Below are 27944 nucleotides of genomic sequence, written 5' to 3'. Positions count from 1 at the left end.
AATAAACTATTTTAAAAATGTGTTTTATTTGAGAAGTCAGAATTGTATACATCCCATACCATAATGTCTTCCAAATGAGTATAAAAAGGCATATTGGGTGATTAAGCCCCGAGTGATTTTCAAATTTGACATAGAACGAATGTGCTTTATAATATATTTGTTTTGTAATGAGTGCTGTTTTACCTAAGTATATGTTGTTGATTTCTTAATATCCCACTCTCATGAACAAAAGTAAAAGTTGTAATATAAAAAAGTGCTATGCATGTTATGCGTACAAATATTGTGTTAGACTTTTGAAATGATCTGTTGATATAATTACCAAGTCATGCATGATTCAATGCAGAATTAAATATATATGTACTGAATAAATGCATAGGGAATAAATATTCTATTTACACTGTTCATAATCGTAAAGACTGAGTATAAATAACACATCGATAACCTTTTCATTTCGATGAACGCGTTCCACGTGGCTTCACGATAGACATTCATCAAATATTACATAAGATTAAAATCTACTGTCTTGCATTTCGCATAACATCGTATTTTATACAAATCATAGAAATATATCTTTCTCCATTTACAGCGAACGATTACTTATCTGAAAGTAAATTACTATAAATGGTAGGATTACTTCTGTTAATAACTAAAATTTCATGTTATAAAATTTGTATATTAAATAAACATTTTATGTTTAATATTTACACGTATGCAAGGTGAGTGCACATGATACATTTACAAAGTACATGGTCGATAATGTTAATTATGTTGCTTCAAACATCCTACATCTCGATTTGAAATTGTCAAGCACATAAATTACTAATCATCGTAAAGCCTAACTTCTTTTTTTAAAAATGCCTGATTTCCCTTCAGAATTATTGTAAGTCTTACCAAGAGGGCAATCATTTTGTACACCTTCCAAAAGTAATTTTCGAGTACAAAATACATCGCTTATATGCCAGATAGTATATATACAACATTTTTTCTTCTTTCTCTTGTAATGGACATAATTTGTACTCAGTTTCTTGATAGTTCTAGCCAACCATACTTCATAAAATGGTAGTCTAAAAAATTTCTTAGATGCAATATAGATACACTTCAAATTAATCAAAACAAGGAAAATGAGTTTTATTTACACATACCAAGATCAATCAATGTAAGACTGATCGAAAGGTAAATAAACAGAAATCTGTGTTTTACCAATATGATACATCCAAATGAAAATTAAATACAGTCTATACTTTACTTAAACTCCATCGAAGCCATTTAGTGTACTGAGAGATAGTACGAGGCTCGAAATATCGTCTTACAGAGATCGACCTTCAAACCGTATTGGTATATTCTGAAGTACTAATACTCATAGTAATTAATATACCAACCTATGAAAAGAAAACAGGATTTTCATAAGTATCGAATGAAATAGAATGAAACAAAAATTGTATGTTCATAAAAAACATCTTATGTTTTTCTTAGAAATCTTAAATCTACAGTCCGATCGAATACTAGCACAAACCCTGTAGCCCATAGGCTGCAACTTGAAATTTTGAAGATAAAAATCTCAAGCAGTAAACATTTATGAGTTATTGGATGTGGGATTAGAATTCGATAATGATTCTACGCGCATCGAGTCGATCTTCGCAACAATTTTTAACGCCGGCCCCAATTTAATACTCATAGCTGACATCAGGTGATCTTCTTTGAGTAACATAAGTGCTTGACCATCTATTTCTTGAATAGCAAAATCTTCCGCGTAGTCCGCACAGCCCGGCAAACCACGTATGAAGTCGCATACTTCACCAACCTACGTGCATCACACAAGATATTTTAACCGTATTACATATAGTCCGTTCTATCTTCGAATTGTATTATTTAGTTAGAACTATGGGTATGTCATATTCTTACCGTCCACTTAACAGGATTAACTCTTGGCAGTATTTCGTCGACAGAAGACGCAGTAGTTGTGTTAGACAATGACTTCTCTTCTCCATTCTTCTTGATCATATCTCCGTCAATGTTCTTTGATTCAGTCTCCATCTCAGTCCACTGTTTTTCACCTCCGTCGCGGTCTCTCGCCTCGCGTTTTTTGCTATTTGATTCATAATTTATGATTATAATGTTCCAAATGTTAATAATTTACTTTGTACTAATTCGCACCATTTATACAAATTCTAATGTAACTAATGTACTTTCAAAATTGCTTCTATATTTCTACCAACCTCTTTGCGCATACAGTGGAACAGAAACGCTTCTCCTTTTTGAACTTAATATTCTGTTCGTCCACTAAATTACCACATGTTTCACACTTTCCGATTTGAGCATTACTTCCATCCTCATCGCTGGGATAATTGGGTGCATGCTTTTTCCCTGCAAGGAATAAAACATTTAATTAAACGCCATGATTTCAATGTGAATTTTTATATATAGAATATATTAACTTTGTTAAATCTTACTTGGTGGTTCTTCATGATTTTCTTTTTCCGAAGCAATATTATTACGATTTAAAATATTACTATTCTCTTGACTAACTGTATTATTTAATGACGTTCGATTAACAGCAAATGGTTCAGACGCTGAAACAGATACATTCATAAGGATAAATATTATAAATTGTATACGTACATTATTACCCAACTCAGTTCTTTTTACCTTCTTGTATGACAAAACCTTCTATCACGTGTGTAAGAACTTGTGGTTTAACCATTGCTTTGGGAGGCACATGTTTGCTGTTTGCAGTAACCGATACCGAGATAGGTAGTGCTGCAGAATCTTCACTGCTGACACCGTTCGTTATGGAATTAATTGTGTTCGCCAATCCTGCCAAAGGATTGTTGCACGATTTATCTTCTGACTTTCCAGACGAACTTTCTTCTTCTTTAACAGCTGCTTTACATTGGTCCCCATCTGTACGAAGCGTATACGTAAAAATTAAATTACATATATTGTTGTCACTAAACCAACCTGTCGCTTCTGGCTGTGGTACTGTGATCTCTTCTATCGTAAGTGGCATAGTTTCATCTTTTTTTATCAGTGGTTTAGTATTGTCGTCGTTCGTAATTGAAATATTCGTAGTGCCTGGTAATACTATGGAACACTCTGTTTGATGGTTACGATCGGGCGAAGTGATCATTATAGTGGAATTGGTGTTATCGTGGGTTTGCTGATCTATCGACTGGTTTACCATGGACATAGTTTGAACCTGTGACGTCCCACTAACTATTTGGCTGCCAATTATTGCCGAATTGATTGCCTGAAATATATTGCATTACAGAATGAATGTTGGTACCGTATAATGTCTTGAAAAGAATGTAATGTTCGTTACCTGTAGTGGTAACTGTTGTACTGCGGAGATTGGTGACTGTTGTACTTGACTCATTTGAGACGTGGTGGCTACTCCAACACCGACCCCTACACCGCCTACAGACACCACAGGCATGATCGGCCGATCTCCACCAAGGACTACACCGGGTTGTTGTTGCTGCTGTATGGACATGTTTGCTGAAAGGAGAACGACAGCGTTTAGATATTCAAAGTACCTGTTAAAAATAATCAGGTGGCAACGTACAGAATGTTAACTCACTTATTATGGGTTTAGGCTGTATTTGCTGTTGCGACGGTTGCACTTGTTGCTGTTGATACTGTTGTTGCATTTGTTGTTGCTGCTGTGTGTGCTGCTTCTGTTGAATAAAAACCTGTTGATGTTGTTGTTGCATCGTTTGCTGTGACTGTTGCTGCGGTTGTTGCGGCGATTGCAGTGGTTTGCCACGGCCTTTACCGCTACCACCACTTCCTTTTCCACTCTATGTTATAGAACATAAAAACAAACACTTTCGTTTCATTACACGCAAACAGAAAAGAACTTCGGTATGGTTTGAATCAGGTGACTCGAAAATCACAGCAGTTGAAACCGATCTTTCAACCATTGCTTGTTTATAGTAACCTGTGCATATACCGTTGCCTGAACTCCGTGAACTGTTTGCGTGGAAACAGAACTGGCAGCACGTATATTGGCAGCTTGCACTGCTTGTAGGGAGGACGGCAAAATACTCAACGGTCGTTGACCCGTGCTTTGCTTACTCTGTTGCTGTTGCTGTTGCATATCCATTACCTTTGGTTTTGTACTCGCCGAAGCAATCTGCTGCACTCCCTGAATTTGTTGTTGCGTCGCTAATGCTGGACGTACGAGAAGAACATGTTATTTTGCTTCTCGATCATACGATATATTCAATGTGAACACTAAACGAACCATTGTGAGCTTGAATCGGTTGTGGACTCTGTATGAACATATCAGGTTGGTTAGGACCTCGTATGAATATTTGATTTGTAAGAAATGCTGGGGGCTGAATCCCTGTCCATGCGACTTGCGGCGTCAATTGCCATGGCGCAAACTGCATGCCACCTCTTCCGCCGGGTGGCGTAGCTGTTGGGCATGTGGTATACTAAAAAATATCGGTAACAATATGCGTGTGAAACATTGAACGTATACAAAATATATATTACACTGTTGATTGTAACGCGACGTTGATGCGCAATAGTACCTTTTGTACTTGATCTTGTTTGGCCGCAGACTGTTGTTGCTGTTGTTGTTGTAAGGATTGAGGTGGTTGTGGAGAACCTAACACACCCAGTTGCCCAAATACTAAGGTTTGTCCTGCTCCTGGCGTAGCAGAAGTAGGCACTGGTAAATAACCAGTAGGAAATCCTTGTACTTTAGTACCACCACCTGCTGGATGACCACCACCCTGACCTGGTGTCGATGCAGTCGTCAACATGTGAGGTGTAAGTTGAGCAGCCGATTGAAATGGTTTACCAGCTGTTATAACCTGTGAAGTATCTTACTTAGAAGAGAATTTTCGTGTCTACAAGACCATAATGTATCGTAATAGAGTTTATGTACCTGTATAGATGATGGATTGATTCCTGCAGGATGAAGAGCCAGGTTGCCTGGCATCAATAATGGAGTTCCTTGAGTATTATAAAGCTGCTGTAAATGATATGCTTGGTTTTGCATGGGTTGCTGAATAACTTGTACTGCTTGTGGATGAGCAGCCATAGTAGTTATAGTCGTTGCTCCTGGTTGACCGGATAGAGTCATAGATACTCCACCAACACCTTGTTGTTGATGTTGCATCGATACTGCAACAGCGCCCTATAACATTTTTATAATTTCACAAATTCTACCCTGGTACATCCTACACTTGTTTCTTATTCCCCAACAAATTTTCACCTGCTGCTGAGGCATAATCGCTGCTACCTGTGGCTGTACTTGCACTTGCGTGGGAACAACATTGTGCTGTCCACTATTAGATTGCTGCTGCTGAGACTGTTGTTGTTGTTGTTGTTGCTGCTGCTGCTGCTGCACTTGCTGTTGCACTTGTTGCTGAACTTGCTGTTGAACTTGCTGTTGAACTTGTTGTTGAACCTGTTGCTGAACTTGCATTTGCTGTTGCGATTGCACTTGCTGCTGAATTTGTTGTTGCGGCTGAACCTGTTGAGACTGTACTTGTTGCTGTGATTGTTGTACTTGTTGTTGTTGAGCAGACTGTTGCTGAACATGCTGCTGCTGCTGCTGTACATTTTGTTGTTGTTGAATATCATGGGTTGCAATCATCATTTGTTGCTGAGGCTGTTGTTGTTGCTGTTGTTGAGGTTGCTGCTGCTGCTGCTGTTGTTGAGGTTGTTGTTGCTGTTGAGGTTGTTGTTGTTGCTGTTGCGTTTGTTGTGGCTGATTTTGAGAGATTCCAATTGGTTTAACATCTGTCATGTTTTCCTACACCTTTTTATTATTTAAAATTGAACTTCCTTTCAAAAAGAAGTATTTTTTTCTGTTATTAAATTTTCAGCAAGTGAATGTCTTTTTTTCTTGCCATTGTTTATAGATATTGTTCATTAAATTATCACTTTTAATCTTTTCAACTTACAGCACCTGAAAATAAAATTGTTGTTTCTTATTGAGATTCATTTTTAAGAGGTGGAATATATAATAAAAATAAATTATGTTAAAACAATTTGTACATGGACCAAGCAACGAAATGTGTATACTATGATTTTGTTGATAATTATAATTCGATATTATTTGTACACAATTTATTTAAGCGAGTAATACATATATAATAACTCTGTTTTCATGTTTAAGATTTTATACAGCTCTACATATGTATGTACAGATTTTTGAAACATTAAACAATCATACACACGTGTTGAACTCATAGATGCAGCACCAGTCATGATTTGTGTTACAAAAAATTAAAAATATTCTATTAAGTTGTATTATATTAAGTTATATCATAACCCCGTATTAGTTATCATTCATAACCTTAATATATCAGCTACACGTGGAATATCGCCAGTTTAAATTCGAATCTCGACATATTAACAACCGTTTGATATATTGGAAAGAAAAGTGTAAAAGTGAGGTGTTCAAAGTGACCAGTTTTTATTAACAATGTAAGTGTTTTGTGGTATTTGTTCTTTGCATATTCAACGAAATAGAAATTAATTCATTTTACAGAAACGTATCAAATTCTGTATGCGATACGTTTCGCATTCACATATGAAGTTATAATGTATATTACAAACTAAATATGCAATTTTGTACATCAGCGTTAGTATTCTTCAATTAGCTGATAAATATTGTTTTTACTTCATACATAGTGAAATTTTTTTAGTGTTTTGCGCCATAAAAATGAGAGATAACCTTCAAATGGGCATTGTATGCAATCCTTAGAAATTCTACTAGAACGACGATAACAAGAATTTTCAAAAATAAAATCGTTTAATTATCTACTTTCTGTACAATTGTTAAGTTGCAAAAGTTAAAACTGAAAGCGTATATCATTCAGATCTGGAAATTGATTTTCTACATATATAGAGCCATACAATATAACCTAACACATTTCGCTACATTGCAATTTTTATGGTTGCTCTACTAAATACATAGGAATAAGTTGAAACAAAACAGTTAATGTATTTCTCAAATTTTAGTAGCGACATAAATAGTCTTGGCTTTTCGTAAACATTTAAAAATTGTGTACTGGTAATGGTATTCGATAATAATTATGAACATACGAAACATTTAACAAGTGGGTGTACATATAATAACAAATATTTATTCATAAATACTATAATTCGAATGTTTATGTACACATAGCGTCTCCTAACCTGTAAAACATAGAGCAATATGCAACTAAAGCTCAACAGTATATTGCATCGTAGATACAATACTAGTTCTGAACGAAATAACATTCGTTTTCATAGATTATTCGTCAAAAGTATGAATTTCTACATGCAACCGTAGTCCTCCGAAAGCCATAGAAACAAAGGGCAGTAAATCTTAGAGAGGCGAACCGAGACGAAAAAAAGTTTCTTGAACGGTAAGGAAGAGACCTGTTCTTTCGCGAAAAACCGTTGAAATATCGACGAACCGAGAATACAGACATGGTCCATCTTGAGATCGGAGAGGAAGGAACAAAATGTCGTCCCGCCATTACCTCCATAATTAGTGACAGGACGAGGAGGGTCGACGGGGAAGGGGGACAGAGTATTTCTCTGAGCGGGAAATACGATTGAAAGGCGGGCTGAAGGGGGAGGCAAGAAGAAGGGGGGAAAGAAAAATAAGAGTGTGAGAGAAGGGGAGAAACAACTGGTGATAGGGGGCGGTTGACAACATGGATTTCGCCATAATGGTAATAACGACGGACAATGATAATAACAACACGCGCGGCTCTCTCATGCGAGTGCTTCTACAATGTACATTTATCCATCGAGAGAACCGTAATACGCGGAAGAAACAGAAGAATCCCGTACTCGCTGAATACGGTACAGCGCGTCCCTAACGCCGACATATTGGATTACAAAATAAAGCACGTTCGAAGATCCGGCGGGACGTGACACACCGTAGTTGTTATATACTCAATGACTGTCTTTCGGTAACTATCTGTTGAGGTTATCCCCGAACACACATGACGATTAATCGGGTTTGAAAATACGGACGATACGGCTGTATTCGGGGGATTAAAAAGTATCGAGACTGCACACAGAGTTTGAGGAACTTGTTCAGGTACTCACATGGCGACTGCGCAGTCACACCTATCACGTTTTCGAACACGCCGTGGACAATCACCGTCACCGATTCACTGTGAACACGACCGAACTTCTCTATCGTGCACTATCGTCTTTCATAAAAATCTAATAACAACACTGGACGAATTTTAAACAAAGTTTTTGTTATACGTTGACGTCGCGAGCTTTCGTGAGCATTCGTAGTCGCATTCGTTGTCTGCCTCCCTGCTCCCACACGATCCACGGAACCCCTCGCTTCTCTCCGTTCCTCCCCTCCCCTCGCCCCCTTCTTCACGTCAAGCCCCCACCACACGGACACTTATAACCTCACCTCTCTCGTCCCGTACGGTATCCTCGTTCGCCCATTGGTCCAGCGAGGACAAATCCCAAAGGCATCGTTTGCGCTGTGAAAGGCGGGGCCATTGGATATGGTGGCTGCGGGCGCATGCCCCGTAACGGTACTCATACTCTCACCTCAGGCTCACACAGATATCGTCCGCTAACACGCGCGTACCCTCTTCAATGCATGTACACGCGATTATAGTCCGCGGAATATTTCGCAGTATACTCGACGATACCATCAGGAACGAACGAACCCGAACGTTCACCCTGGACATTACAGGGACACGATATTGTTTATACTCATTCATATCGATCGTTCTTATTTGTTATACAGGAACATCTGTGAAAGCATCGTATGCAATTCAAATGTTTCTACATCATTTTTTCTCTCATCTAGGAAAATAATTTTGTCCTCGGTATAGATCTGCATCTCATTAATTTTTATATTAACACCAGGTAGGGATATGTTTTTAGTCAGTAAAATATGCATGTGCATGTGTCATTTTTTCTCTCGTATTCGCCAAGAGACCAATACAACATTGAGTGCTATGTGTAATTTCTACTGTTAACAGAACCTTTGTAATATACAATATTTGATAAACTTAAAGCAATATATATTATTTCTTGTTTAACTGAAATTTTCAATGCAGTACGCTAAAATTTAATATATTCTCTTGGAAGTTTATCGAATTATAATTTGAAATAGTGTGATAAAATATTTTTTAATTAATATTTGACTTTCGCGTATGTAGCGCCCCAATTTCACGATCGCCAGTTACGTCCCTGTCACAGCTGTTTCTAAGCCGAGCTTATACTGCCCTGCTCAAAACCCCGTACAGCGATTGCGTTCGCGATTGGTCCTTTGCGCCTATGTAGTGGACTTCTGTCCAATCCGTAGAAAGTATGTCCTGCATTTTTTTCGCCATTCAGAAAACGAAAGGCGATACTCGCTTGCGCAAATATATATTGACTGCCTGGAGTTTCCTGTATTTGATCATCGACTTGGCCCGCTAAAACCGTAATTCTAATGGGGAATGTACCGGGGACATCCTACATCGTGTCATAATAATTCTTTTCCCGTATTGATCTTAAGCTCGAGATCTTAACTGGTTCTAATTACGAACCTATTTTAAGACCACTCAACCGTATCGGTCCGATATCTGTCGTCAAGTATCATTTGTTTCCTCGAGAATCCGAAAAACTCAACTTTCTCGATATTTCATTGATAACAGGAGAAAAATAATTTCTCATGTGTACAGTACATAGAACTTTTCAGAGCAGAAAAATTCAAAGAGAGGGGCAGTCTCGAAATGATCGAAACGCATACGATTTATCGGTCATCTTCCAATACCGGTCATGGATTTCGACAAAGAAACACACGACGGCAGGACGTTGGCGTGTCGAAGGGTAGGAAGAGTCGTGGCCGCGCCAGTTCTAGCAACCACGTCCCTACGGCGGCATGTTCTTTCTCCTTCTCTTTCTCTCTCTCTCTCTCGCTCTCTCACCCCTCTCTAACACACAAACACATCGTTATAGAAAAGGGGTCGTGTGATTGTGTGTGTGCGTGGGCTGAGAGAAACGGCAATAGCCTATAGTCCGGTTCGCGGCGAGGTTAAGAAAATCACAATATATTCCGCGGGAGGAAGCGTGGCGGCGAGGCACGCTAGTTTCTCGTTCGACCGATAGAGCGTGTGAACGGGGGAAGGTGGGGGAACGCGGCAGCCAATGGTTTAGGTCGACCGGGGTTGCCAAGGTAACAAGTTAATGATTCGAGCCGCCACTAAGAAATTAGCGTTCGCGGTCCGTCGGCGGTGTCGCGCATGCGTGCCAAACCGCTCGCTATGTATATCCTAGCTGGCCGACACCGATACATACCCGTTCCCTCCGCATCTATACGCAACCGTTTCCCCCTGTATACGTGTACAGCGTATCGTTGGTGTGGGTACTCGTCGATCGTTGTGTCGGTCCCCCGTGCTATAGCCAAGGAGCCATTCGAATGTTGAGTATACATGCACGAAAAGGGAGATGTGTGCGGTACACGAACGTATCGGGAAGCCGGTTACGTTCACACATAGAAAGAAACGTACAGCGTTTCAGTCGTCGCGACGATTGGTCCCCTTCCCACTCTAGCCTCCTTGTTGGCTTCTCTGTTTTCCATTCGCGTTGTCCTCTTCCTCCTCCCATTGCCCGATACGGATTTGCATCTCCGTCCATCTGTCTCTCTCTAGGACCATCCTTTCTCGTCACACTTTCGACCCCTCTACCCCTGACCTTATTTTCCCCACCGTTCTTCACGCGGGAATCGTAATTCAACCACGCGTCGCCTCCTCGCGAATCCTCTTGAACGACACACACGCGTCGAAGGTGGGGGGGCGCGGCGACCAAGAAAAAGGAGGGGGAGAGGGAGTAGGAGGAGGAGGGGAGTTGCCCATAATCGTGGATTATAATATTCGATGTCCGTCGATCAGGAGAGGAGTTAGCGTGTAGAAAATGGAAGCAGCCGGGGGCACATAATTACGCCACGCCTGGTCCTCCACATGCGACCGCGATCCCTCGGTTCAAACACGAAATTCCCTCTTCCTTTTCTTATCTTGCGGATCACGCACCCTCCATCGCTCTTCGTTTATTCTTTTTAATTGCTCCCGAGCAGACCCTGGGTCCAGCAGTTTCTTAATTGATCCTTTCGAACCGGGAAACTCCGTCACGGACGTCGAATATTAATTTCGCCGTGTGACCCTTGCGCAACATTGTCAGCATACCGCCGAATATTTTCGTAGAAAGTATTCGCTTCGGAATGTATTCATGATTTTAAATATGTTAGCTTCGTCGAACATATGTACCTGTTGATTCTGGCCCTCGAAAGGGGATCCAATGGAGTCCTCGGGATTATCTAACAAAAAAAGTATTGTACGATCAACGGTTTCCGTCACAGTAAAGAGGATCGTGTATTGTTGCTCTGTAAATAATAGGGCCGCCATTATACATCTTACCTAAGAACCCTCCGTATGCTGTGCCGAAGAAATGACCCGTAGCGGGGGGGATAAGCTCAAACGACCCTCGATATGTACAAGTGTATTCCGATACAAGATGACGGTTTTTATCTCGAAATAAGAAAATCCCCTTTCCCTCTTCTTGATCCGAAATACGTTGGAAGCCGGTCCCGTCGCCCTCTATCAAAAGAAAATTCCCATTATAATAACCTCTTGATTAATTTCAGATTACTACTTCAGCAACGAAACGATCAATGAATCCGATATATTTATATATTCAAGAGAAGTCGGTATTCTAGTCGCAGATCGTCCTAAATCACTTTCGCCGCGTTACAGAAATGTCACGTTTCAATTAGCGGAGCCCTCATTCCGAGAATATCGTTCCGGACAACTAAATTTACCGAAATCGTGGAATATGAACCGCGGCCAACGAGGACGACCTTTATCGGGATCACTCGACAGAACGAGGGACCGATTAATCATGAAGACGCTCTCGGGGGTCGCGCCCGTAGATCGTGAGATCTCCGATTTGCAAATGGGAGACCGACCCCACGGCTAGGGCGGATTTCTTCGATGATTCGATTGAGAAAAGAATACGAAATCTGTTCGCAGAAAAGATGAGTTCGCGCGGCTTGTTCCGCGCGTTTCGCACCGCCTCGAGCTTCCGCTCGTTCTCCGCGAACGTGAAACCGGCGTACACGTCCGACAGGTACCAAGTGCAACGGGGTCCTTACGCAAAGATCCAAAACTCGCATGTGTCCTTCTTCAACGATCTACTCGGTCAGAACAGGGTGATCTCGGACCCTGAGGAATGCGAGAGTTACAACATAGATTACTCGAAAATTGTCAGAGGTAAGGTGAAAAGGGCTTTCGCCGTCGATTTTTCGATTTTTTCAAAAACTGTTGAATCTAATACCAAAGCCGGTGTACGATAATATCCTTTGGTCTCCGTGTTTTCCGCGATGGAAAACAATCGCGGTGTTAGATCCTAATCTAGAAGAAACCGGCTAACAATACAAATTACTTACAACTGGCTCGTGATAAGAGAAAAACAAAGAGATTTAATCAGAAGTACAGCACGATCGCGATCGCTAGATTCGATCTAGACAAAAATTTCCGTAACTTCTGATTGCAGGGAAGAGTAGTCTGGTTTTGAAACCAAAGACCACGGAGGAAGTGTCCGCCATATTGAAATACTGCAACGAGAATCGGTTAGCCGTATGTCCTCAGAGCGGTAACACTGGTCTCGTTGGAGGCAGCGTGCCAGTATTCGACGAGATCGTTGTTTCGATGAAACTGATGAATAAGATCATCGAAACGAACGAGTTGGCAGGTTAGTGAACGTATTACGAGAATTGCGATTATGGGGGAGCGTTTGGCTGACCGCGAGCCATCGAGGAATCGTCCGAGAAGAAGGCAGCGACGTGTCGTACTCTTTCCTGATGATATTTAAACGGTAGGTGTGTTAACCTGCGAGGCCGGCTGCGTCTTAGAGAACCTGGACAATCATTTGGCGGACGTAGGCTTGATGATGCCAATCGATCTCGGCGCTAAAGGTAGTTGCTTGATTGGCGGTTGCGTGTCGACGAATGCCGGCGGTTTGAGACTTCTTCGCTACGGCAATCTGCATGGGAACGTGCTTGGTCTCGAAGCTGTGAGTTTTCCAAAATGTTCGGTATACATTAAAAACCGACCTGGCCTCCACGGTCTCGCCATAGAAACTGGACTGCACAGTCCTACGGCGCACATCTTTCATCGCTAAGCAAGTGAATTCTTAACTTCTCGATCCAATCTCGATCTTCGCACGATCTCGGGCCGGTATCTGTTCCAGGTGAAGGCGAACGGTGACGTAGTCGACTGCTTGAACACGCTCAAGAAGAATAACACCGGCTACCATCTGAAGCACATGTTCATAGGGTCCGAGGGAACCCTGGGCATCGTGACGAAAGTCGCCATTCAATGTCCTCCACTTCCGAAAGCCGTGAACGTCGCGTTTTTAGGTATTAGAAAAGATTTCAACGCCCTCCGGGTTTGTTCTTCGACGAAGCTTCAACCGGTTACACGTTTCCAGGTCTGAACAATTTCGACAAGGTCCTGAAAGCATTTCAGCTGGCGAAGAAGGAACTGGGGGAGATCCTGTCCTCCTACGAGATGATGGACAAGTTGGCGTTGGGCGTCTCGATGGACGCGTTCGGCCTGAAAAGCCCGCTGACCTCGGTGCCCGGCGGACACGATTTTTACGTCCTGTTGGAGACTTCCGGTAGCAACGTGACCCACGACGAAGAGAAGCTCGCGTCCTTCGTGGAGAAGGCGCTCGCGGATGACATCATCGAGGACGGTACGCTGACGTCGGACCCTGCTAAAGTAAAAGTTAGTAAATAATTCGAGTAACGCAGAACCTGAAGAATTCCAGCCAATCCTTGTCCTTGTCTACCACAGCATGCCGATCAGAGCCCACGCTTCGATCAAACGTTCCTCCCACGAAGATAAGGTGTCGCAAGAAGGTTCATTTCACGGATGGCACGATATGACAAATGGTTTTGCCTTGTTTTGTCTGTAGAATATATGGTCGCTCAGAGAAAGGATTAGCGAGGGAATTCTGCGGGACGGATACGTGTTCAAATACGACATTTCGATACCCTTGCCGTCCTTCTACAAGGTGATCGAGGTGCTCAGGGATCGCGTGCGCGATCCACGAATCCTAAACATCAGCGGTTACGGCCATTTAGGTATGACTTGGCAATTGGTTGGTTGGGGTTAGGGCTGTAATCTTTGACCATCGTCTGTATGATTTAGGCGACGGAAACATTCACGTGCAAGTTTCAATACCGAACTACGAAGCCGAAGTGGCGGCGCAGTTGCAACCGTTCATCTTCGAGTATGTTTCCAGTCTTCGCGGCAGTGTTAGCGCCGAACACGGTATAGGATTCACCAAAACCAAGTACCTGCATATGAGTAGATCATCGTCTGAGATCGAGCTGATGCACGACCTGAAGAAGCTCATGGATCCGAACGGTATCCTCAATCCGTACAAAGTTCTGCATCCGATCAAGGCAGCTTCGTAATTCTATTACTTCTAGTGCGATACCAATACTACCTCATGGTAACGATAATGGCGATAAGGATGATCTTTCTCGAACAATGTAAAAGTTAAAAAATTAGATAGATAGGTACCGAAATACAATGGTATAACTTTGAAACAGATAGCGTAGTTTTTAACATATTAACGCTCACGAGATCTTTTGTGTTGCTTTGTTGCAAAATTAATTTATGCGATAAAAATGATTGATTAATCATTGGATTTTAAACTGTTTGTTAGCATTAAATAAATCTTGTGTCGTACAAATAGAACATTGGACGTTGATGAAATATGTAATGGATGACACGTTGATACATTCCTGAGTGTACATAATTAAATTCTGAACCACGTCCAACGTGTGCCAAAAATATACATACTTGAAACGAACTATATTGTTGTGCTTATTCATTATCCATTTATTGTTGAATTATTCACGATGTCGTTTCAGAAAGTTGTAAAATTATTTGCAAGTACTATTCCGAAGGGAATTGATATGATTGGCTAAAATCGTTAAAAATTGCCGCGTTTTACCACGCATGTGCAAGCACAAATGCGGTTGCATCCTGCTTTATCGATCGTGTAATTAGTAGAGATTGTGTAGGCGGCCGTGCAGAGGTCGCTATCATCCAGTCGAACGTAAAAGAGACGTAGATGATATTGTAAATATGCGAATATAGTAAACAAAAAGTAAACAATATGCTTTTGAATGGCAATAATGTTCAATATAATATAGATAGATATAAAAGGCTGAGCTTATAATCAATAAATCTAAATTGCTCCATGGATGCCCAGAAATTTAGATAAACAGGAAATTGTATTAAAAAATCGAACATTCAAATTACCTGCACAAATTTAAACGATGTCTTATTATCAATCTAGACACGATAATTTCAGGCCAAAGTCCAAATTATTTCTCGATACACGACTAATGTTTCCCTACATATGTATCGTGTTTAGATATGCGTAAATATTTTAGTATAGATACAGGGCCCCTTATTTGGCCTCCGTTCTTTTCGTCAAAATCCTTTCAACTGTCTCATCAACTTAGATCTATGGATACTACTGTATGAGAAACATCTGTATTATTGGATTTCCTATTGTATCTATAGCAATCGAAGTACGTGTCGAACAATGTCCCAGAATAAATTTATTCGTCATCTATTTAATATGCCCGCCAGAAGTTTATATATAGAATATCGAACTATCTATTTCACGTATGCATCATCGATCCTGAAATTACCTTAGCAGGAACTATTTTAATTTGCCAAACAGAAATATATCTACGGTTTGCATCATTTATTCGAGTACCGAATGTATCGAATATGATTTGCATAAAAATAATATGGAATAATATGGATGCATAAAAATAATATCCATAAATACTTCCTTTCTGTCCGCAATTAATGAATCCAGTTATTGAAAGTAAGGTTATTTAAATGATTAGACAAATAAACGTTCTACTGTGCTCGCTCATAACATAGTTTGGAATCCCTTATTCGTCTATATTCCGCATCGCATATTCATTTAATGTTTTCAGCATAAGGTGACGTTTCGATTCATCGATTATACATACACTATTCAGATACGATTTAGGAGATTGCGATGACATAAACAATCCTTTCTTATACTAGACCAAGAGATGCATAGAAAAACATAGAAGACGACCAAACGGTTTGGATCGCTCCAACGGAAGGATCAAGAAATTTCTGGGACGAACGGGAAACTCGCTCGATGATTCGTCGAACCGAGAATAAGAATTCAGAGTGGGGTAATCGAGCATAGTGTATTGCGTGATTCTTCGAAACGTGAGCTCACTGCGCATGCACGGAACGAAGAATCTCGAAAAGAGCGCGAAACCAAATATAAACCCGTTAGCTCCGGCGCTGCGCAGTCATTCAGAAAGTGCAACTTGAAGCGACAACTTCGGTGAAACTTTCCGAGCGAATTCCGAACGACATATTTCACGAACAATCGAACGGCAATTGCATCTTCACACAAGTGATTTGTGATTGGAAGCAAACGTTTTCAAACGTAAGGTACATACCTACTTACGTGTTTACTAACGGTGTTTCTTGGATTATATTTTCTCAACGTCCTACGACGTTACACGTTGTTACAGTGTTACAGTGTCAACGCGTCTTTGTTAATTAATTCGTTGGTCTAATCCGTGTCACAATTTTTCGTAATCATTGTTCGAACGTTCGTCCTTCGTAAACGTTCGATAACGTAGAGTCCTTGTCAACGTAAACATTGGCAGGAAGTTTTGCTATGTGTATATCTACGCTTCTAAAAATAGATACCAAAAACGCGTAAAGATAGTTGATCACTATACTGCGAATTTCATGCGTCTATGACAAAAATGGGAGGACGTGATTCAAAACAGTAAAAACATTGAAACGATTCGAGAACGTCCATATGTTACGTCCTTCTGTTATTGCAATTTGTTATTCGCGATTTATTAAAATCGTTCTAGATAGAAATTGCAATTGTCGGAAGAGAATTTCTGTTTTATATACAACTTTAATGTTTTTAATCTTATATCTCGATGCACGGCCTTCGGTCGGTTAATACCGAAGGACAGTGTTCAATTTTCCGCAAATCGAACGTTCTAGCAACATTTTGTACCCTGACGTAAGCCAGGACATTTTGATACAATGTAACTGGCATTATTAACGCGTAATTACATCTGGTCACCATCCGGTATGCAATTATAGCCGGCGAAGATTGTAATTGCGTGTTTTCTTCCACAGATCGAACACTGTTTAAGATGGCGCTAGTATCGAGGAATCTTTTCCGCAATTGGTGGGAAGACATGGATCGTTATCATCGCGAACTTGAGGAGCATTTCAAACGTTTGAGCGCCAAGGACGGTCTATGGGAAACACCACCAATCCCATCCTTCTCCGAACGCTTCCGTCCATGGAAGGACATGATGCAAGAACTCGAACATCAGGTACTTTACCGACAAAATGGGAGTCGAAGATTAATTTTCAAATTACGCGATGAGTTGTAGCCACGCATGCCCGGGGACAGTGTTTACAACTGGCTGGGCTCACCGTTACTAAAAATATTTAAAAACTAAAAAATTTTAGCTCTTGCGGTACAAATACTGTAATTCGTGGCAATTCAGAAAGATATTGACAATTTAATGTTTGTTTCCCAGGTCGGCGGCACGACGCATGCGGTTGAGAGGGGTCAGGACAAGTTCCAGGTGGTCGTCGACGTGCAACAATTCGCCCCTGAAGAGATCACCGTCAAGACAGACGACAAATGCATCACCATCGAGGGCAAACACGAAGAGAAGAAGGACCAGCACGGCTACATATCAAGACAGTTCGTCCGTCGATACCAACTTCCTCAGGGTTACGATATCGGCCACGTGACACCAAGTTTATCATCCGATGGTGTCCTCACGATCACTGCTCCTAGACTCGCTTTACCAGCTCCTGGCGAAAGAATCATACCCGTGACACGAAGCAACGCGCCAGCGATCAGAGCATAGAGCACAACCTCCCCTATCTAAATTTGAGTTTGGAAGCTTGAACAAGTGGTCTTTCTATTGTCAAAATATCCGTCGAGATTCTCTCTTTTTCGACAACAGAGAATTCACTTTTCTTATAGAGATCTTCCTAAAAAGTATGCACTCAGTAGATATAATCAAACGCCACTTTATTATGTTCAAACGATTAAAGAATTGTTATATTTTATGTCGGTGAATCGTAAATCCAAGACGATTCCGTAACATTGATTTATTGTTATATTAGATATGTAAAGGAGGTTTCAATTGCCGCCGCTATCTGAAATGTGATTAATCTTGTAATCGAAGTCTGATCAAATGTATGAATCTTACTTTTTTTTTACATAAAAGCACTGCTACACAGGCAAACCAATGTTATGTATAATAACAGTATGATTTAGTCGTGTATATCGCATACACCAACTACTTAAATTTGCTTATGAAAGTATTGTCTTCAATTGTAATTATCAACATTAGCGTACGCGCTACTGTGCTTTTTTCTTAATTTTTGCAATAAACGTTAATTAATAAGTAAATATGAGTATTTCATTTTGCGTAAGAACGAAGAGTATATTTAAGAAGTGTCCACTTTGGTAAATTGTAAAAATATTTACAAAAAAAGTATGCAGCGCATGCGTCGTCAATCCGGATACGAGTATTCGTATTGAGAAATTATTGGCAGAATTAATTTATTGTCTAACCATAAATAATCTAATCTTTAAATTATACTCTAACTTTGGCGAGTTTACGAAGGTCCTCGATTCTCTTCGCTATCCGAGAATGGTTGCTCGTCTAGATCTTGAGGCGGCACTGGCTCATCTAGAATGGTCTCTTCGGAAGGAATTAAACCTTGAATATACCTAGCTTGCTGCTCTATATCCGGTATCTTTTCGTAGATCAGTTTCTCAACATCCACCTTATCTAGCTCAGTTTGTATGCGTCTTTTAAGGGGTTCCTCTATAGCATCCATTATCTGATACCTGATACAAAAATGGTTTTGCTTGGAACAAAAATTTCCTTCTTTTGTTTACACTCGGACACGTTAACAGAGAGAACATAAAAAGATTGCTGGCCAATTATGGTACTTAACACTAGGTTTACGGGGGACCCGTCAAAATGGCGGGTTCTAATATTTTTAATTTAAAATGATTAAGACTCTAAGGATGCATACATGAGAAATTATTTAGCAAATTCATTTCTTTGGGTATATATTATTTTTAAAATACTGCTAAAAATCTGGGTTGCACGTGCTTGTTATTTTTATAAAGCAATGCAAAATAGTCACTTTTAGTGCTCCGTAAACCTAGCGTTAAAGAGATCTAAAACCTTTGTTTCATAAGTCTCCGAGTGCAAATATTTCAAACGAAATTAAGAGTATCGAACCTTAAAAGGTTTGGCAGTACGTTAATACTGGCCTCCATTAAGTAATCGATAGTACCAGCTCCGTGGATTCTCGCTTGGATGTTGCCCAACTCGAGATTAAGTTCCTCGAGGTTGGGCCTTTTCCGGGTGTCCAAGGGCTGGCCCAGTTTTACCTGGACCCTAAAGTATTGCACGGTGAAGGACACCGTGCCGGCCCTCGCAAGGAACCCGCCGACCAGGCCCACCTCCCAATGGGTTTTTCCTTCGATCTCCTGAGTCCCAACGTCGATCGTTGCATATACCTTTATAAGGAAAGTCAGGATATTTTTAACGCCCATCGAATCGATGACATAACGCGCACGGATCGATCGCAGATACCGATCCACAGCTGATTAGCCCGATGTATTTTCAATTTACAATGCGCGCGACGTAATTGGATGATATAACCGCGGTAATCGACTGTTTGGCTTGCTACCTTTGCATCCGCGAGTGGGCGTGTGATGCAATCGCGCAACGACGTCCAAAGAATCATATATTTTTCTCTGCAGTTTCATCTGCCAAATTCATCAACTCCACGAGACGAAAAGTAGAGAAAATCGTTCAAATATTTACTGTTCTGTTTTCCATGGTCAACGTGATGTTTCCCATCCGGTAGAAACTCGCCAGGCCGGTGACCCAAGTATGCGACGACGTCATGACAAACAGCCCGTTCGTTTGGCTGTAATTTTTTACCTGGTACGGGTCATAGCCCAGTTCGGATACTTGCCGTCGAGCCTCCGCAACGGCCATGTCGAACGGTGATATAGAGTTCGGGAAGTACTGGGGCAGTTGCGATATTTGCTTGTTCACTTCGCCCCTGGAAACATGTTTTATCGTTAATCATTTTTGCCCGAACAATTTCTTGATCGAATACTTGTGGCTCTCGTAGTTCGACATAAATTGATATAACATAATTGTTCAAGCGCGGCAGAAGACAAGTTGTTGACAAAAGATTACCGCATGTTAGTGTTGACCTCCTTCAATATGAAGGGTTTAATACTGTCGAATATGAAGGTCCCCACGGAATTGATCACACCTTGGAAGACGGAGCCCAGGAAGCCCAGGTTTTTGAAGTCCATGTCGATCTTATCGAAGGTCAGGTCCATGTCGATGTTCTGGGCCTGCAACTTGCCATCGTTGCCGACCTGCAGCCTCGCGATACCTTGGACATTCACTCCTGTCAGTGCGACCGTGAAGTTGCCGGTCGATCTCGACAGCCACGACGACAACGTGTACAGTCCGCGGATATCCAGGGTACGGATATTCACCGAAACGGACACCTGCGGAAAAAGGTCGGATAGAAAAATTGAAAGACACTGCTGCAATCTTTGGTGGGGCAAAACGGATAGAAAATTGAAAGGTCTGCTGCACAGTCTTTGGATATTTTTTCCTTTCTACTCGTATATCCTTGTCTACCCTTATAATATTGCCTCTCTTTTCGAGGCCCTATCTTCCCCTAACAATACAGCAGAGCTGTTCAGCGTCTGCCCTTGAGGGCAAAGCTGCATCAGCGTTGCTAGATGAGGGGATGAAGTTACCCTCTTTTCAGAGACTAAAGTCTACAGAGAATGAGTCTTGATCTGCCGACACAGGGCTGCATGCATTTGTTGCAGCATTGTCGCAGATGCGGGGCCGGCTACAGCTGTGCCATAATCTACCCCCCACTCCTCTAAGTCTTTTGCCCGTGGCTGTACCCTCGGGCATCGACGGGGCACCCTTGCCAGCTAATAAGCATGTCCAGCAGCTCCGCTATACAGGGTGCGCCAAAACAGCAGAGTTGAAATTTGAACTCCGATCTTTCCGATCGAGAATCAACAAAATCTACTTTGAAACTACGTGTCCGGTCATTTTGGCGCAGCCTGTATACTCTTCCGCCCCCTCGGCATTCAGACCTCTCTAAAACCATCTATTCCGCTCTGTCCGTTCGCGAAAAACTATACGAGCTAGAACAGGACATCATTTCCGGCAGGACACTCACTTGCATCAAAGCCAGCTCCGACTGAACGTTCACGATCCGGAATTTCGAGAGGCCGTAAACGTTGACCTGCTTGAAGTTCATGGTGTACATGGAGAAGGAATGAGTCATATCCGGCACTGGCATGGGGTCCGGTATCGGCGCCCCAGGTAGTCCCACCGGATCCTCTTGCTGATAGTGTTTCAAGATCGCGCGAATATGATCCCCGAGTCGTTTTTCGCCGATCGCGATGTCTCTTGCCGTGTCATTTTTCTCTGCGAAGCCGTTTCGTCGATTCAATTCGTTATCAATCGGTAGCGCATAAATAGAAATACAATATAGCAACGCCCAGTCGCAGCCCCTTGAATTTTACAAAATCTTGCCACGTGCTTTTGCGTAGAAAATTAATTTGTTAACAAACAGTCGCGTACAAACGTTCCCTAAGAGAAATCATTTACGTCCGTTGTAGATCGTTTTCGGACACTTCGGCTTCTACTTTCATTGATAAATCAGCGTACATGCGCAAATAACGTCGCGTTTCTCGGAAATCGGCCTTTGATCTTGCCCGTGGATTGTGCAACGCGGACAAACCGTTCGTACGACGATCGATTTTTGTCATCCTGGACCGATTGCACTCGGTGGATCGAAAGGATGTTGGCTGTACACCGACACCTACTCACCAATAGGTTTCACCGTGAGGTCGTCGGACCGGCCGCCGAGGACGCAGCACAGGAGGAAGAACAATGGTGCGCGGAGTTGCATTTCCGCTGGCTTGACACGCACGAAATATACCCCGGAATCGAACGCGCGGAGGAAGACCGATTAGCGTGATCTCTGTGGTAGATGAGGCCACGCACGCATTCGACTGGAAGGCGCGTCAGTGAATTTAGTGGAGCGATATCACGTGGGTCATTGAAAGAGCGAGGGTCAACCGCTTTATCTGGCCCCCCTCTTATTCTTGCGTTGTTTCCTCCGTAGCCTCCCCATAATTCCGCAACAACTTCATCGCCGTTAACGTGCACGCTGCACGGCTGCGTTTCCCTGAGGAAACAACGGTCTAAATACCGCGTACACAAACTTTTACCAGATTCCTCCTGGACGACGCTTCGACGTCCCACAGGAAATGCAATTGTGCGGAGGAACACGCTCCGCTTCCGCAGAACGCGTTACTTTCGTTCGCAGATTAATTGTTATCTAGGTGACGTCAGATTCGTTGAATTATTGCATCGAGAGTACTTATTTCAGCGATTAACAGTAAACCCGGTGACCACTGAAAGTGGCTGTGATTGAATAATCATTCCCAATGGAAGCATCTTTGTAATTTCAACAAGTGTAGTATGAAAAATTTCAAGCCTCCGATTTTTTCAGCTTCCGTGGGATGCATTTGTTACCCTAGTTGCAACGGGCAATGACGCTGCGGAGCTTGCGTGTGGTTGTTAATGTGGAAACGCGTGTGTGTGTTAGCGGGGCTGTGTTCCTGCTTGTGGAGAGTGAAACGTGTCCGTTCTAGGGTATAGTGATAAACACGGATGACGTCACCGGTCGATGATTTGACGCATAGATCAACAGTCGCGGAAAAGCATTTCTCTTTTGTACGCTTTTCTAATATTAATCCTCTTTCTTTCAGATTATCACAGAAGAAATTCTCAAAGTTGGAAGTTCAATTCTTCTCTTGAAAATTCTTCTCTTGGATTCAACTTAATTCGAATGCAATTAAATGTTTATAACGATGTAAAAAGAATTATAGTTGCATTCTGGAGAGTCTGAAATCTAATTTTTCTTTCTACAGACATCGCTGGAAAACTGTGACCATCGACAATAATTTATTCCTTGCGCAGTAATGACACTGGATTTTCTCGTGCCAAGTATTTTTCTAATTATACATTCAGCCGATACGTGTATATGTATGCTAATTTTTTGTTTTCGATCGTACCGTGTGAATTTGTCGATCCTCCGATATCAACTATAATCGGTTGTCAAAAATTCTTTGACAAATATATTTATTGTGCAATATATCGAGCGTCTGTTTCCAGAGGTCTTGATGTTTAAATGATTTTTAGTGAAGTATAATAAAATTCGATCTGTGAAAACCTACAACAATGAAAAATGTGTCTTGCTATTGTCTTGTATATATTGACTGGCATTTTCGGTATTGTTTGGCCCATACTCATTGGGATCGGTATATTCTTGTTAGCGATTCTCGGTAATACCGTAGGATATTTAACCTATTTAATGACGTACCCATCAGAAGAACCCGCTGCCAATCTTAATAACCACCAGATGATTAGATCGAACAACACCTGAATTTACTGCAGAATATTTGAATTGTAATGAAAATTTTTCTGTAGTCAATCAAGCTACTCTTGATTGAATCTCTTAAAAAATGTTGCGGGATAAGAGTACGCAAGTTCATACACATGTAAGCAGATTTATTTAAAAAAAGAAAAGAAGAGATTTATTAAAAAGTAATAGAAATCATTATATTATGTATGTAAGAATTATCTATATAATAATAACAACCTAATAATATCTGTTTCTCTACGATATCTTAAGCTTTACAACAGAGATACACACTCCTCCCCAATACTTTCATCATATAAAAATCGTGTGAAACACGATCATGCCTCTACTTACTTTGGACGGATTTCAATAAAAATGGACGGATTGGTTTGTCTGCTCATCGCGCTAAGGCAGTGTCATAATTCCAGTGAATGTGCCGCGAGACCATAATTCATGGTGTATACGTGACATGGACAGACGAAGCCCACATGGCATGTTCTCTCATGGAGAAGTCACACTAGCCCGTGACCATAAATGTTATAAATGAGATTCATATATTTCGCACGCCATTTTGTACTTTTTAAAAATAAAAAGCTATTGTTTATCAATAATATCGATCTTTCGGATCACTTAAGGGGTTAAACGAGACAGTTTCAATCTCCGTTATTACTTATCTATGGAAGAGACTTTTTAAAATCTAATCTAAAACATCCCAACAGTTCGTCCCAAGTTTCGTGACTTAGGCTAGTCGCATATGAATGCCATTTATTACATTTTTTTTTATCACGGACTAGATAATTAAGGGGTTAATTAGCGGGCATTGTGGATACCGCGCTGTGAGGTGTCGTTGGTCGAGAACTAGCGATAGACTGCGTGGTGGACGCGTTTAATGATTGCATGGTGCCAATCTGAAAATTAGAATTCGTTACATAGTTTGCACCAGATTTTAAAGAAAAGATGCACTTATTCGATAGTAAACTTACTCTCAAATGTGCAAGATCTTCCAATCTTGTGAGATCACTCAACTCTATGTATAGAGAGTACACGATTAACCATCCGTAAATGGAAACACAAGTAAATACAGACCACAGAAAACACATTATGGCATTGTAAGCAAATATCATATCGTTTACTGTACTGAAGAACAAGAAAGCAAACAATCTGAAGGTTGCAAAGCCCGCAAAACTATACAACCAAGGCACCATTTTCTTCTCGTGTTCCCTCCGCAAAGCACGTATCAGTATTATGGATGTTGCAAAAATAACAACCCCACCAAGCATGGAGAACAATGCAAACACAATAAGTGCATTGCGAACTAAAACAAGACAACACATAAATTTGTTGTATGCTTGTACTTTATTGCTTATTCTAGGAAATTTTAGGACTATATATTAGTCTTACCATGCGGATTTCCCACGTATACGAATTCATAAGATATTATGTAGTATCCATAATGCGTTGAACCGGGTGCAGCTTGAGATAGACAATAGAGATCAAATATCGCTGTACAAATAGTGAAAATAGCTAAACCCTGAAGAGAAATGTTGATTATTGCAGATTTATTTGAAAATTTGTTTGTGTTAAATAATCGTGAAGCATATTGCGTACCAATGAAAATATTGCAGTAAACATAGCACCCCTCTGGATGTCGAGAACATAGGCATGTGTCAATATTGGCTTTTGATGCCATGGTGTCGATTTGACGCTGCGGACACTGCGGACGCTGCGTACCATAGTTGTCCGATACAGGAGAAAAATTACTGCTCACGGACAACGTAGACATAGTTAGTATAGAATAACAAAGGGAATTAACGATTGTATAACGAATTACCAGAGAGGAACAGAGAGTGCTCACGTCTCACGCCCACACTGCGTCGAGAGAGGTTAGGTTGTGGATACTCTGATCAAACTTGTCATCAACAGTTCTATTTCGTTACGAAATAGAAAAAAATTCACTGTCTGTAAAAATATACAGAATTTATGCTACAAATAGTCCGAGTTCCACGGAAAGGTTTGACCCGTTTCTTCGTAAATGTAAACATGAAGTCGCATACACACATACCGATTCGTCTGTAATTGATCACGAGCCGACGCCCGACTGTTTGAATTGAGCCGAGGCATACCGATGATTGTCGAACATGCCCGAAGAGCTTAAACGTAAACTTTCGAATATTTACTTGCGCTACACATAATTGAATATTATTTTAACGTTTGTGAACACTTATTTGGACGCATGTCAACAACCTGTTTAGTTAAAAGTTTTATACGCGAGGCCCTACACAACCGTTTAATTTTCGCAAATCGGGCAACAACGTCAAGAAAACAAGAAACACAATGTAAAAGACATATACGAAAAATATTTATTCGGTGAAAACGTTTCCACAAGAATCAGGCTGACAGGGCGCATCTAAAGCCAAGATTTCCAGCGGAAGTATCAGGTGTGTTTTGACTTCTGGCGGCACACCTGTATCTAAAACAATAGCTCTCGTGACAAAGGTAGGATCCACCTTTTTTCACTTTGTCTGTGCCATCGGATGGCCCTGTCTGAAGATACAGTTTAGTTTGTGAATAAATATCGCTATAAGAGAGAAGTGGAAATAAAGATTAAAACGTACAGGATTCGTAGACCCGCCCTTTTTCGCGACATCGATCGTCCACCAATCAGACGTCCACTCCCATACATTTCCTATCACGTTGCGCAATCCGTATTTGTTTGGCGGGAATTCTGTAACTGGCGCGGTGCCTTCGTATCCGTCCTCTATGGTGTTATCATTCGGAAAATCGCCCTGCCAGGTGTTTGCTCTACAATTTATTCAGATTTTTATCCGATTCAATCGCTCCTTTATTGCTAATCAATTCAGTTTACCTGTGTTTGCCATTAGGAATAAATTTATTACCCCACGGGTATAACCTATCAGAAAGCCCGCCTCGACATGCTACTTCCCATTCTGCTTCAGTGGGCAATCTTTTCCCTAGCCATTTGCAATATGCGACAGCGTCGTTCCACGATACGTGTACAACGGGATGATCCATCCTGTCTGGATCATTTGATTTAATCTGTTGCTACTTCCATCACAGAGTATACCAGAGGCGAAAATCCTATTGGAATCTTTGATATCTGCGTCCCTACGTACTTGCGTACGCATGCGCACTGATAATTGGTTCTCGAAAAATTGTTACAGTTTCGCCTCTGTAATGCTCTGTGCTTCCAAAACAAAACCTCGGCTCGGCTCGGCTATGCAGAAAGAGTCAAACAGATTACGTACGCGTCAAATCGGAATCGGGACCCTCCGGATGCTGCCAAGTTGCGTTTTTAACTTGTAACCACCATGGAGCTCGGGCGACAGCAGCCGGCGAATTCGTTCGAACATCTTCGGTCAACAGACCACCAAACACGAACGAATCACCGAATGATTCGGCCTCCGTTATGTAGCCGGTCGCGTCAACGAACGCTGCAAACTCGTTGTTGCTCACTTCCAGCTCATCCATGTAAAAAGTATCAAGACGTACTTGCCGTTTCGGTGCTTCGCCATCAGCGACAAAGACCGGTTCATTTGTTCCAACCGAAAATGTGCCCGCATCTATTTTCGCCATACTTTTCAGGCGATCGTTACTTTCTCCCGAGTACATGTGCGAAGCATCATTCGCCACTGTGCAATAATCATCTTCCTTCGACTGTTTCGTTTGCCTGCTCATTCCTTGACCACAGTGTGGAGACTGTTGCTCGTTCGAATGATCATTTTCGAAGCATCCCGCTACTTGACTCAACGCAAAGAGTATACCTGCGCAGACTAGCAATCTCGATGATTGTATTTCTAAAGTCAACTGTAATAGACTTTTCATCCTGTAGTTGCAAAGTCTTGCTGCGGAAAAAGAGGCGAACGCCTAAAGTCGATCTTCGATGTCACAAGCAAATGGTTCCAAAGTGGATGAACATAAATGAAGTCCAATGAAGTCAAAGACCGACCGCGGTGTAAACTTCATTCAGAGAGGAAATGAGTGCTCACGCTCGGGGTTTTAGTGTCCCCACTTTTCCTGCATCATCTTTTTAGCCTGGAACAGAACCTGCATCATTTTTTCGGCTGGATCAAAGCCTACATAGAAGACCCTCTTTTAACATAGAAATAGCATCCACTCTGGCATTATTTGAAATCCGCTGCTAATGATGCAGGTTCTGATTCAGGCTAAAAAGATGATGCAGGTTCTGGTCCAGGCTAAAAATTAGAATAGAGGGCAGCACTATTCCGGGGACACTAAAATCCCGAGCGTGAGCACTCTCATTTCCTCTCTGCTTCACTCTTCAAGGTAGGGGGCAACCGATCT

General features: G+C 41.5%; 6 protein-coding genes across 14 annotated transcripts; 2 read left to right on the top strand and 4 right to left on the bottom strand.

Annotated features, from left to right (window-relative positions):
* Nucleotides 1–652: 652 nt before the first annotated feature.
* On the bottom strand, nt 653–8834 carry LOC143362505 (uncharacterized). 6 transcript variants are annotated; one of them, XR_013083649.1, is made up of 15 exons: nt 8065–8833; nt 5225–5923; nt 4895–5146; nt 4536–4820; nt 4244–4436; nt 3938–4170; nt 3578–3797; nt 3320–3495; nt 2959–3247; nt 2647–2901; nt 2451–2570; nt 2217–2364; nt 1903–2086; nt 1143–1801; nt 653–1064 (listed from the first exon to the last, which is right to left on the bottom strand). XR_013083649.1 is itself a non-coding variant. In XM_076802734.1 (15 exons), the coding sequence occupies exons 2-15, from the start codon at nt 5759–5761 to the stop codon at nt 1574–1576; spliced, it is 3090 nt and encodes a 1029-aa protein (XP_076658849.1). In that variant the 5' UTR covers nt 5762–5923; nt 8065–8834; the 3' UTR covers nt 653–1573. The 6 variants fall into 6 exon arrangements, 5 of the variants coding, with proteins under 5 accessions (XP_076658849.1, XP_076658850.1, XP_076658845.1 ...); XM_076802734.1 differs by having other exon boundaries at nt 653–1801; nt 5225–5341; nt 5372–5923; nt 8065–8834; XM_076802735.1 differs by having other exon boundaries at nt 653–1801; nt 5225–5341; nt 5420–5923; nt 8065–8834.
* D2hgdh (D-2-hydroxyglutaric acid dehydrogenase) lies at nt 6296–14856 on the top strand. 2 transcript variants are annotated; one of them, XM_076802736.1, is made up of 8 exons: nt 6296–6444; nt 12003–12242; nt 12526–12723; nt 12851–13044; nt 13222–13390; nt 13462–13760; nt 13951–14119; nt 14187–14856. In XM_076802736.1, the coding sequence occupies exons 2-8, from the start codon at nt 12008–12010 to the stop codon at nt 14453–14455; spliced, it is 1533 nt and encodes a 510-aa protein (XP_076658851.1). In that variant the 5' UTR covers nt 6296–6444; nt 12003–12007; the 3' UTR covers nt 14456–14856. The 2 variants fall into 2 exon arrangements, with proteins under 2 accessions (XP_076658851.1, XP_076658852.1); XM_076802737.1 differs by lacking the exon at nt 6296–6444 and adding an exon at nt 7664–7682.
* Nucleotides 14857–16344: 1488 nt separating this feature from the next.
* LOC143362511 (protein lethal(2)essential for life) lies at nt 16345–18325 on the top strand. The gene is made up of 3 exons (XM_076802743.1): nt 16345–16505; nt 17220–17422; nt 17633–18325. Exons 2-3 carry the CDS (start codon nt 17237–17239, stop codon nt 17969–17971), a joined length of 525 nt encoding a protein of 174 aa, XP_076658858.1. The 5' UTR covers nt 16345–16505; nt 17220–17236; the 3' UTR covers nt 17972–18325.
* Nucleotides 18218–22336, bottom strand: LOC143362507 (uncharacterized). Its single transcript, XM_076802738.1, has 6 exons — nt 22022–22336; nt 21366–21616; nt 20345–20667; nt 19961–20204; nt 19370–19650; nt 18218–18966 (listed from the first exon to the last, which is right to left on the bottom strand). The coding sequence occupies exons 1-6, from the start codon at nt 22101–22103 to the stop codon at nt 18732–18734; spliced, it is 1416 nt and encodes a 471-aa protein (XP_076658853.1). The 5' UTR covers nt 22104–22336; the 3' UTR covers nt 18218–18731.
* Nucleotides 22337–23773: 1437 nt separating this feature from the next.
* Nucleotides 23774–25788, bottom strand: Pasi2 (Protein pasi2). 2 transcript variants are annotated; one of them, XM_076802661.1, is made up of 6 exons: nt 25684–25788; nt 25453–25580; nt 25230–25381; nt 25023–25152; nt 24605–24936; nt 23774–24529 (listed from the first exon to the last, which is right to left on the bottom strand). In XM_076802661.1, the coding sequence occupies exons 3-6, from the start codon at nt 25353–25355 to the stop codon at nt 24428–24430; spliced, it is 690 nt and encodes a 229-aa protein (XP_076658776.1). In that variant the 5' UTR covers nt 25356–25381; nt 25453–25580; nt 25684–25788; the 3' UTR covers nt 23774–24427. The 2 variants fall into 2 exon arrangements, with proteins under 2 accessions (XP_076658776.1, XP_076658775.1); XM_076802660.1 differs by lacking the exon at nt 25684–25788 and having other exon boundaries at nt 25453–25677.
* A 168-nt stretch (nt 25789–25956) lies between these two features.
* On the bottom strand, nt 25957–27625 carry LOC143362647 (formylglycine-generating enzyme). 2 transcript variants are annotated; one of them, XM_076803004.1, is made up of 4 exons: nt 26888–27625; nt 26488–26659; nt 26237–26423; nt 25957–26161 (listed from the first exon to the last, which is right to left on the bottom strand). In XM_076803004.1, exons 1-4 carry the CDS (start codon nt 27462–27464, stop codon nt 26135–26137), a joined length of 963 nt encoding a protein of 320 aa, XP_076659119.1. In that variant the 5' UTR covers nt 27465–27625; the 3' UTR covers nt 25957–26134. The 2 variants fall into 2 exon arrangements, with proteins under 2 accessions (XP_076659119.1, XP_076659118.1); XM_076803003.1 differs by having other exon boundaries at nt 25957–26165; nt 26888–27624.
* Between the last annotated feature and the right edge of the window lie 319 nt (nt 27626–27944).

The sequence above is a fragment of the Halictus rubicundus genome, chromosome 17 (assembly GCF_050948215.1).
Source record: "Halictus rubicundus isolate RS-2024b chromosome 17, iyHalRubi1_principal, whole genome shotgun sequence".
Taxonomy (NCBI): domain Eukaryota; kingdom Metazoa; phylum Arthropoda; class Insecta; order Hymenoptera; family Halictidae; genus Halictus; species Halictus rubicundus.
This window is presented reverse-complemented; position numbering and strand designations above follow the sequence as displayed.

Excerpts from the sequence above, each read along its gene's own strand:
- Pasi2 (XM_076802661.1), bottom strand. The coding sequence starts at position 25,355 with ATGGTACGCAGCGTCCGCAGTGTCCGCAGCGTCAAATCGACACCATGG. Across the intron at positions 24,937-25,022 it reads ATACGTGGGAAATCCGCATG|TTCGCAATGCACTTATTGTG; the intron begins GTAAGACTAATA and ends GTCTTGTTTTAG. Across the intron at positions 24,530-24,604 it reads AAGATCTTGCACATTTGAGA|ATTGGCACCATGCAATCATT; the intron begins GTAAGTTTACTA and ends TCTAATTTTCAG.
- D2hgdh (XM_076802736.1), top strand. The coding sequence starts at position 12,008 with ATGAGTTCGCGCGGCTTGTTCCGCGCGTTTCGCACCGCCTCGAGCTTC. Across the intron at positions 13,045-13,221 it reads ACGTGCTTGGTCTCGAAGCT|GTGAAGGCGAACGGTGACGT; the intron begins GTGAGTTTTCCA and ends TATCTGTTCCAG. Across the intron at positions 13,761-13,950 it reads CGGACCCTGCTAAAGTAAAA|AATATATGGTCGCTCAGAGA; the intron begins GTTAGTAAATAA and ends TTTTGTCTGTAG.
- LOC143362647 (XM_076803003.1), bottom strand. The coding sequence starts at position 27,464 with ATGAAAAGTCTATTACAGTTGACTTTAGAAATACAATCATCGAGATTG. Across the intron at positions 26,660-26,887 it reads TCCCGATTCCGATTTGACGC|ACAGGATGGATCATCCCGTT; the intron begins GTACGTAATCTG and ends CAAATGATCCAG. Across the intron at positions 26,166-26,236 it reads AGGGCGGGTCTACGAATCCT|ACAGGGCCATCCGATGGCAC; the intron begins GTACGTTTTAAT and ends CTGTATCTTCAG.
- LOC143362507 (XM_076802738.1), bottom strand. The coding sequence starts at position 22,103 with ATGCAACTCCGCGCACCATTGTTCTTCCTCCTGTGCTGCGTCCTCGGC. Across the intron at positions 20,205-20,344 it reads GAGGTCAACACTAACATGCG|GGGCGAAGTGAACAAGCAAA; the intron begins GTAATCTTTTGT and ends ACATGTTTCCAG. Across the intron at positions 18,967-19,369 it reads GTACTGCCAAACCTTTTAAG|GTATCAGATAATGGATGCTA; the intron begins GTTCGATACTCT and ends TTTTTGTATCAG.
- LOC143362505 (XM_076802730.1), bottom strand. The coding sequence starts at position 5,761 with ATGACAGATGTTAAACCAATTGGAATCTCTCAAAATCAGCCACAACAA. Across the intron at positions 2,571-2,646 it reads AGGTTTTGTCATACAAGAAG|CGTCTGAACCATTTGCTGTT; the intron begins GTAAAAAGAACT and ends TATCTGTTTCAG. Across the intron at positions 2,365-2,450 it reads AAATCATGAAGAACCACCAA|GGAAAAAGCATGCACCCAAT; the intron begins GTAAGATTTAAC and ends TATTCCTTGCAG.
- LOC143362511 (XM_076802743.1), top strand. The coding sequence starts at position 17,237 with ATGGCGCTAGTATCGAGGAATCTTTTCCGCAATTGGTGGGAAGACATG. Across the intron at positions 17,423-17,632 it reads TGCAAGAACTCGAACATCAG|GTCGGCGGCACGACGCATGC; the intron begins GTACTTTACCGA and ends TTTGTTTCCCAG.